This window comes from Stegodyphus dumicola, chromosome 2 (genome assembly GCF_044657685.1).
Source record: "Stegodyphus dumicola isolate Sdum_Otavi_A_Nest chromosome 2, ASM4465768v1".
Classification (NCBI taxonomy): Eukaryota; Metazoa; Arthropoda; class Arachnida; order Araneae; family Eresidae; genus Stegodyphus; species Stegodyphus dumicola.
In genome coordinates, this window is record NC_140769.1 from 111983259 (window position 1) to 111993193 (window position 9935).

Genomic DNA, 9935 nt, shown 5'->3' on the forward strand with positions numbered 1-9935 from the left:
GTGGCGCTCTCGTTTAAGAGTGAGCACCGTTTTGTGTCGCCAGAATCGAGCCATGACGAGTATATTTGTTAATCACAGAGTAAGTTGGATGAAAAAGATGGGTTTATTTTATAAAATTGAAAATTTTATTACTATATTTACTTATTTGGTTAACATAAGCATATATTACATAGTACATATTAAACTAAAAACGCAATAAATTAAATATTCAGGCATGAAAGTTTTCCGCGTTTTCGCGGAATACCGCTCTTTTGAATGTCACCCAGGCTGTTTCTGAGATCGATGCAGAACCGTTGAGAAATCGCGACCGGCAAATATGGGGGGGGGGGGAGTAATGGAGGACATGCTCTCTCTCTTCCTCTTTTCTTTATAAAAAAACTTTACATCATGCCATCGTATAATATTACGGCGGGTTAGCGATCAAACGCGGGCACCCCTTGTTGCGAACGTTTCGAGTTCGCCTGATCCGAGATCGCGAAATACGTTGTTTCACAACAGTAGGCGCTCAATCCCGGAACGAATGCTATTGTTTGCTGGAAGAGTCCAAGATTTGTAGGTGTGGTACGTGAAAGTAGGGATGAGCTAAGAGGAGAAAGGAAAAGGGATTTTGAGTATAGGGAATTTCAGTCGTTTCGGAATTGAGCGCCTACTATGAACCGGCTACTGCTTTGTGAGTAAGTGTAATATTTGTTATTCTTATTGATTGTCTGCCCTTTTTTTTTTAATTATGATTACCCAATTTTGAAAATTCTGTGTTAAATTTAAATAAAATCTAAAAAGAAATAACACTTGTTATTTTCTATAAAAATATGGAAATACATATATAAAACATAATAATAATATATAAAATATATAAATATACTTCTCTATAAAAAATGGAATTAAAAGTTTCATGTGCTTCTACATCTCAGATATCTTGCCCTCATTGTGAAGTAACATTCAGTATTAAATGTAATATGTACCAACATATCAGAAAGTATCATCCAGAAAAAGAAGTTCACAAGGTTTGTAATAAAATTTGTGGTCTCTGCAGTCTTAAATTCCAAACAATGAAGGAATTATTACATCATATAAACAGATCATACTGATATAAATTTGGAGTATGAAAATCAAGTATTTACTTCTAAAACTGAATTTGAACACTGGAAGAAAATGATGGAACGAAATACACAATCTTCTTTCATTATTTCATCCAGTAAAAAGGCAGTAAAAGAAGAAACTGCATCGTATTATCAGTGCCATAGAAGTGGGCAAAGTAAAATTAAAAAGTCAAGAAAACGTAATATTAAAGTAGCTGGCTCTATTAAATGTGGTATTACGTGTCCAGCATACATAAAAGTTTTAGAAAAAGAAAATGAAATAAAAGTGGAATGTCAGTCTGTTCATGTCGGTCACAAAACAGAAGTGGGAAAATTGCCTCTCTCGAAGACATAAAATACTAATCTAGCTAATTTAATGAAACATGGAGTTCCACCAGCAAAAGTATTGTCAAAAATTCAAAAGTGCTACACACCTTCAAAACGGTTGTGTATAACAAATTCACAAGATTTACGAAATATTCGTAAAGACTTTGGGATTGACAAAGACATTATGCTGGATAAAAATGATTTCGTGTCTGTAGATATAACAGTTAGAAAACTGCAGGCAGAACCTGGCAATCCAGTTTTAATATATAAACAAACTAATGAAGAACTGCCTCAGTACCCAGGTCTATGCAAATCGGACTTTTTATTAGGTATTATGAATAGTGCACAATTAAAAATGCTTGAACGACATAGTAATTGTATCATGATAGATTCTACCCATGGCACAAATCAGTATGGTTTAAATTTGACATCTGTTTTAATTAATGATAATTTTGAAGGATTCCCAGTGGCAATCTTGTATTCTTCAAAATTAACCACTGAAACGTTTGCTGCATTTTTCAGTTCCATTAAAGAAAGACTTCCAAATTTGAAGACAACAGTTTTCATGTCTGATGATGCTCCGGCATATTACAACGCATGGTGCTCTGTGTTTGGAGAGGCAGATCATCATTTACTTTGCAGCTGGCATGTGCAACGTGCATGGTTCAAAAATTTGAATTCTAAAGTTCGAGATCCAGAAATAAGAGTAAAGATTAAGTCAGAGTTACTGAAAATTCTAAAAGAAATCGATATTGTAACTTTTGATAGACTTTCCGATGCTTGTATCAGTGATTATGTGTTGCATGATGAAACTCGAGCTTTTGGAGAGTATTTAACCACATACATGCAACGTAAGAAACAGTGGGCATATTGTTACCGAACTTATTTGGGTGTTAATACAAACATGAAAGTAGAGCGGTGGCATCAGCAACTTAAATACGAAGAAGCTGGTGGAACAGTTATTAAAAGATTAGATAAGTCATTGCATTTTGTTTTAACTGCAATAGCCAAGAAATTAATGGGTCAAATCATTTCTGTGGAACGGCCAAAATTAACTTCTAGAATGAAGGAAATTAGAAACAAACATGAAAGGAGCAAATTCATGGCTGATTACGAATTATACGAAATAAAGCCAAAACAGGCATGGATTGTATCTAGAAGTCAAGAAGGACTGATTTATACAAATAATGTGTATTTTGAAAAAGTGTGTTATTGTAACATTCGATGTCATGAGTGCGACATCTGCATTCATCAGTTTGTTTGTTCATGCATTGATTATAGTGTGAGATTTCAGATATGTAAGCACATTCATTATGTATGCTCAGTTTGTGATTTAGATTGTGGTACAAATGTTTGCTCAGAGAAAGATGATTTGATAATTGACGTATCTGAAAATGATGAGCAAATTGAAGAACATTATGCCATCACACAAGAAATCAGAAGAAAGGAATATTCAGATTTTGAAAAAGAAAAGGAAGAGTGGCATGCAGAGTTTCAGTTTTTAACATCACAGGCTGACACAGAGGATAAAAAACAAAAGGTGAGAGAATTCCTAAAAACTTTAAGAGCATCTTTTGCTACTTGTGAAAAACTGCCAACTATACCTTCAAGTTCAGAATGTGTTAATGAGCCAGTGAATAAATTTATAAAGCATCAAAGGAGGTAATATGATGATTTTAAAAAATTCTGTGTGCATTTAATTTAAAAAGAAATTCATAATTTTTGTTAAAGTTATTTATAAAGGATGTTGTTAGCAGAATTTGCTTTTTGCTTAATGAAACTTCATGTAGTAATTGCCAGTCTCAATTTAACTTAATGCCTTTCAAATGAACAGAAATGCAAAAGTTTTGCTTCAGTATTTCCAATTGTTAAATATGGTAACAATTAACATTTATTTCATAAGTACATAAATTTAACAAACTGATACTTCTTAGGAAACTGAATCAGATGTCATGCAAGTTTTTATAAAGCCAGCAATAGAATTAACCTGGTTTAAGTAGAAATATCAAATTAAGTAATTTGATAGCAATTTTGTTATATTTTTTACTAACTACTATTCTTAAAATACATTGATTAATCCGACTGAGTGTAAATTGGATATTGAATTGTTATTACAATATGTTAAAAAGCAAAATAATAGATGAATACCTAATAAAGTACCTTATGTTTTTATTTTAACAGGAACTAACTCCTAGCCCGGGTCTACGGACTGAAAATAGGGCATGGGCAGGGCCGTAGGAGGCAGTTCCCTACGTGTGGTCAACCATGAAATTGTAATGTATTTCTTCGGTAGAATTACAGTGTCCGCAAAAGAAATTTAAGAAACAGCTCAATGATTATAAATAGTACCATTAACTGCTATTATTAAAACCAAAAGCAATATTAATGTATCTTTAATTAATCTTTTGAAATTATATCTCTGTATATTAAATAAATGATCTGATTTTTGGGGATGGTCTGCCCTCCTAGAAAGTTTATGGTTGAAATAAATAATTTTTTACAAAAGACGTTACCCATTAATTCTTGATGTATATAATTATTTACTTACTCAATGTTGCCAACAAAGGGATGTTTCATCCTGCTGATATTAACTTTGTTTTTTAGCAGTAAAAGTGATTACACCTTCAATAAATGCAGCCTAACAAAAAAAAAAAAAAAACCTTTGGTAAAAGTTTACAATTGGGTGCCCCTTGTTTATTGGAGATTTTTTTTTTTTTTTTTTGTATGTACAGTAAGCACAATTTCAAGATGGATGCTACACAAAACCAAAATAAGAAGTCAAAGAATTGCACAAACTCTGTGTCCATGTACACATCAATCTGTTAACACTTAACATCCCAGAATTGCACAAATTGGCATTGCACACTGCCTTAAATTTGTTCATGTACACATACATCTATTTTCATTTTAAAAAAGTCAAGAAGCTAAAACAAAGTTAAAACTATCATGGTAACCAGAAATGAGGTTTCATTGCCAAAATTTAAAAAAAAAAAAAAAAAAAAAAAAAAATTGTCACTAATCAAATGGGCACCCAGTTCTACACTAGAGCCAAAACTTTTCCTGCAGTACATACACACATAAGGTGTAACTGGACACAGAACTGATAGTTACAAATTTAAAAGGTTCTAGAACATAGCAGCAGTTTTCATATTGCTATATTGTAGAAGATGAACTCAAAAACATGATAAAACAAATGTCGTAGTGATCGCAGACACTTAAAGGAAACAATGTTTGATATTTTGAAGAACCGTTTAAATTAACAGTCAGCAAATGCATTGTATTAATTCTCATGAAAACCATTTAATGCTACAGAAGTATGTGATAAAAGTAACAAGTATGCTTATCATTTTATTGTCATTGTGATGCATTAAATATATAGTTGCTGATTAACATTAAATATTATGTATATGCATAAAAAAAGTTACAGCTCTTCGCAAAAGTATAGCATTTCTAGGAAACATTCTCTAAGCTTAAATAACTACAAGGAAAAGCAATTACAGTAGTGCCCGTGTATTTGTGGGTAATTAATTCCAGAATGTACAAATAAACACTATGTACAACAAAATATCCATGTAATATATATAAGGTGATTAAGGCTGATCTTTCGAATATGGTAACAGGTAGTTTGGTGACATTTTGGTAAGGCGATAAAGGTTACTAGCTAGGACTTTAGTGTACAGGGATAAAGTCAAGAGTGTATGCAATGCCATTTTTGTGCAATTCTGGGATGTTTTTTTAAGTGAAAATAGGTCAACGTGTACATGGATACCGTGTATGTGCAATTCTTAAAAATGCAGCAAGCAGTTTGCGATTCTGCACTTTCTCCCAATTTCGCACCTAATCTATGTCATGATTAAGAATTTTTGTTCCATAAAAGTTCTAGTATAAGCGTAATTCGGCTAGCAGATTGTTGGAAAAAATGTTGAGTAAAAAAAAAACATGGCTTTACTTTGTGAAAACAAAATGGTGTCCAAAACAAAACTAGCAGGTTGCTGTAGCAGGGTTGGTCGCCAAAAAATTGCGAAGTTACCATAATTCGAAGATTAACCGGTGATTAAATAAGATATCAATATTAACACTAAATGATAAAATACATCGTATACTATATCACTTTATAGACTTCATTTTTAATACAATAATGAAAAATTTACTCTCCTCAAGTTTTTTCCTCGATAATGGATAAAACATCACAGCTACTCTCAAGTTGAGAAGCATTGGTAGCTTCAAAACTCCAACAATTAGAAAGCACTAAAATGTAAAAAAAAAAGTTTCTGAGTGCAAGAGATGCAATTGAATGTAACTAAAGAAAAGCAAATAGTTAAAAGTGGAGTTGAGAGAATTTAATAGAAAAAATCTGTGTATGCAAGAAAGTTTGATGCTTGACCATTGATAGCATCGTCCTCTGCTGACACTTACAAGCATCATGAGGAAGAGATCGATTAAGAAGTGTTCAATTCTGAGCAGCAATATGTAACCTGAAAATACATACATTCGCTAGGCCTAGCCAGAAATCTCTACAGAATATTAAAATTTGTTGCAGAATTTATAAAGTTACTTGGGAAGATGGGTAAAACACATGCATGTGAATATAATTGGGGTTACAGTGGGAATTTCAGTGCTTAGCTTGTTTCTATGGTTGTGTTTCACATTTAGCCATACACTATTTATCACTAGGCGTAGAACTTAAAACTTCAAGATTACTTTTTCCACCATTGTTATATGTAGATACCAGGATACAATTGTACTATTGCTTTCTACGTGGAAGTTTTCCTAGCATTTGCAGTGTTCCAGAAGTACTAAATGTGAGATTGTATTGTCCTATGTACAGGTATTAAAGATGGACATAATTGTTTAAAAACATTTAGACACAAAAATAAATATAATTGACAGGTGTAAATTGAAACAATTAAAAGAAACATACAGCTGCTATTAAAATAAATTTTAAACTTTTAACAGACATGATTTAACAACTAAAAATTTTTATTTTTTACTCTTAACAGTTGATTTTAATGCCACCACTCACTAATCACTACGATGAACTCTGGCATATAGTTGAAGCTGCATGGAATGAAATACCATATCTAATCATCCAAGTTGTGTTTATCTCAATGCTGAGCTGGATTATAACCATTGTTTTTGCTAGAAAGGACAGCTCTGTGCACTGAATTATGTACGCTGTGTACCTCTAATCACCAGAAAATTTAATCATGTTTTCTTCCCACTATTCTGTATATATGTGTAATAAATAAGATTCTGCTATTTGCTTTCCTTCCTGGTGTAGCACATTTAATGTATAGCAGTGTATATGATATGCTTATGGAGGAGTAATCTGCAAATCCCAAATGTTATGTAATTAATACAATCATATGTTCAAAAATAAAATATCAATTTGCAGACATTGTCACGTCTAAATTTAACAAAAGCCAACAATATTCCTATTACAATTCCTTCTAAACAATACATGAAAATATATTTTCACCATCTTTAAAACCTACACTAACATGAAATTTTGAAAAACTCCAGTATTTGTTTATTATCCCAACCCCCACCAAAAAAGAAAGATGCATATTGAATGTCTGCAATGCTAAACACCACATAAATTTATGTTTTATGGACATCTCAATGACTAGATATTTATTAAGCATTGGTTGGAATCCATCAGTCATTTAGCTATCTCATCACTGACAATCCAGTGGGTAGATGACTACAAAATGTTAATATCTTCTTCAGGATTCAAATACAGGCCACATGATTATGGAAATCACTAGAAAGCCCAGCAGTCATACGAAATGACCGCTGTTCTAGATATTATAAATTGTAATTAAAATTATTTGTGCAAAGGCATCTGCTTATTTAAACTGAATTACCCAGGGCAGGCAGCAAGGACGCCCCTTTGCTTACTGCCCCACGAGGTTGTCCCCTTCTACTTGCTTAAAGTAGAGTGCAATGAAGGAAACCATTGGCGGTACATTTCTTAAGAGTCACTGCTAGCTCAATAAATAAAGGTGATTTAAATAATAAAATGTTAATTCACATGTCAAAGATCTCTTTGTACATAACATTTCTTGTGTAGATCTTTCCATCATTTTTAATTTTACGTCCGTTCTTTCACGAACTCTTGAACAGGCAGCATGAAGTTGACCATGTCCAAATGCAGGCTCAGGTAAAAAAATGCCAGCACACTTAAGCGTTTGGCCCTGAGACTTATTGATGGTCTTAGCAAAGGTAAGTTGTACAGGAAATTGTCTACGTCTCAATTGAAATGGCAACCTTGTGCCGTGGCAACTTCACCCCATTGGGTAGTACAGTTATGCAAGCAACTAATAAACTATCGGGGACAAACAGATACTTAAGCCGCATATATATATGGGGTGGAGTAACACCATCTCCTCCGAAACAGCTGGCTCCCGGGCTTAGTGAAGCACACTGTTGGATTCCGCAGGTCCATGGCACGCCATTTTGACCATTCGTGTCTTCTTGGGACTTAGACTAGCCAAGATATTAATTAAAAACTAATTTTCCCATATGTTTCCCCAAATTTTCCACTTTTTTCCTTGGGTTTTCCCTTGTAGAGGGATTTGGCTACGTGCCAATTTCTTTTTTTCTCGAATATCTATGGAACGGCGCCGTGTTGAAATTCAAAACGCATATCTTCGGATTCCAAAAAATTCTCTGAATTTATCAATACTGTTCTCATCTTCGTATGACTTTAATCGGCCGAGATATTAATTAAAAACTGTGGAAACATTAATTTCCGCACTCATTTTTCTAAGTGGCAACAATAAACTATCGGCGACACACACTTTAGCCGCTTATATATATAAAGGTATCGCAATCACCAGGCAACACAAATCAGGGCTGCCACCACATAAAACTGTGAGTAACTACAACATGCGTAAACATACGTACTATATCTGTTAAAAATAAAAAATAGTTTTTTTATTTATTCTGTATAATCAATGAAGCATTTCCATAAATTATTAATTATTGAATATTAAACTGAAATCTGTCTATTAAATTATAATCAAAACATACACATAGCTATTCCTCCTTTGAGATTTGAACCAGAAAATTACAATAATATTCAGAAGTGTGTAATTTAGTTTTATGCCATTTATAAAATTTAGTATACATTTATATATTAGATGCAATATTTTACATGGGCCCACCAGCGGCTGAGCGGTAAAGTCACTGAACACTGGTAGTTCGGTCCGAATCCCACGAAAGGGCTGGCTGTATGGGCGTTTTCGTGGTTTTCCCCATGTGTAACGTGTATACGAGCCAGTTTGCCTTAGAAAGTCCTCCACAAAGGCATCCCTCCCATTAAGCACATAGCCCTCGAGGCTTTGCCATAATCACACACACACACACGCAATATTTTACATTACAAAGAATTTTATTCCAAAAAATCTTGTAAGAAGCATATTCATTTTCTTATTCCTTGCAAATTTAATTGCAAAAAATGTTTCATACTTTTAGTTAGCATTTTAACTGTATAGTGTTTTTGCCTTTTCTTTGTTCTCTCTCTCTCTCTCTCTTTTTTTTTTTTTTTTTTTTTGGTTAAATTACTTTTCAGACATTTCCAATATTCTTTAGTTTATCAGCGCTTAATTTTTTTTTTTTCGAACATATCACTTGCTTTAGATAAATTAACAGATTTTGCTTGCCTTTCAAACTGCATTACTCAATTTAATATCAGTATGTCAGATGCAAAAAAAGAAAATAACTCCCTTCAAGATTATACCAAAGCACAACATTGCCAAAGATTTATTTGATTAGCACGAGTTTTAAGTAGTCATTTGGAAGAAAAAAGCATGGGTATTTTTGTAAATTTATACATTTGTAATACAGAATATGAGGCAGATTTCCCCAGAAAGTTCTCCATGCAAAAGGACATCCTAAACAGATAGCCACAGTGCAAGTTGCCAAACTCTAAATTTGTAACATATCTAAATCAACAACTGAAAGCAGTGCACAGGATTGATGTTAAATAATTTTGGTTAATTAAGAATAACAAAGTACTGTTTACTTTTTAACTGGACTTTATTCCATGAAACAAATTTATTCTGTGTAAACTGAATTTGTTCTTTCACAAGTGAATACAATACTCTTTTCATATAAAGAAAGGTCTTTTAAAGCTCCATCAAAATATATGATACTAAAACACATTATTTATTTTGTGTACCAGATAAAAGAAAAGTTAAATAATTATGTTTTGTTGTTATTATATTAGAGGTAAATATTATAAATATCAAAAATTTACAGTTACAATTTTCTACAATACTTTAAGTAAACAAAAACTTTACAATTACGTACTGTAACTTCATGTAATACTCTTACTTTACCGTAATAAGAGTTCTAATAAATATTAAACTTCGTTGGAATAAACAAAATTATGTAATTTCGCCAAAACGTTATGCCTTTAAGCAAATTTTAAATAAGCATACAATTTTACATTGCAAAAACGTATTTATGTACGATTTTTTTTTTTTTTTTTTTTCATAAATTGGTAAAAATTAATCCGTACTT

The 9935-nt window shown here is 32.5% G+C and overlaps 1 protein-coding gene across 2 annotated transcripts; it reads left to right on the forward strand.

The window, feature by feature from the left end:
* Nucleotides 1-329: 329 nt before the first annotated feature.
* LOC118202591 (uncharacterized) lies at nucleotides 330-3913 on the forward strand. 2 transcript variants are annotated; one of them, XR_004760411.2, is made up of 2 exons: nucleotides 330-674; nucleotides 3588-3913. XR_004760411.2 is itself a non-coding variant. In XM_035374759.2 (2 exons), the coding sequence occupies exons 1-2, from the start codon at nucleotides 1456-1458 to the stop codon at nucleotides 3592-3594; spliced, it is 1620 nt and encodes a 539-aa protein (XP_035230650.2). In that variant the 5' UTR covers nucleotides 707-1455; the 3' UTR covers nucleotides 3595-3913. The 2 variants fall into 2 exon arrangements, 1 of the variants encoding a protein (XP_035230650.2); XM_035374759.2 differs by lacking the exon at nucleotides 330-674 and adding an exon at nucleotides 707-3068.
* Nucleotides 3914-9935: the final 6022 nt, after the last annotated feature.

Coding starts and splice junctions, on each gene's coding strand:
- LOC118202591 (XM_035374759.2), top strand. CDS start 1,456: ATGAAACATGGAGTTCCACCAGCAAAAGTATTGTCAAAAATTCAAAAG.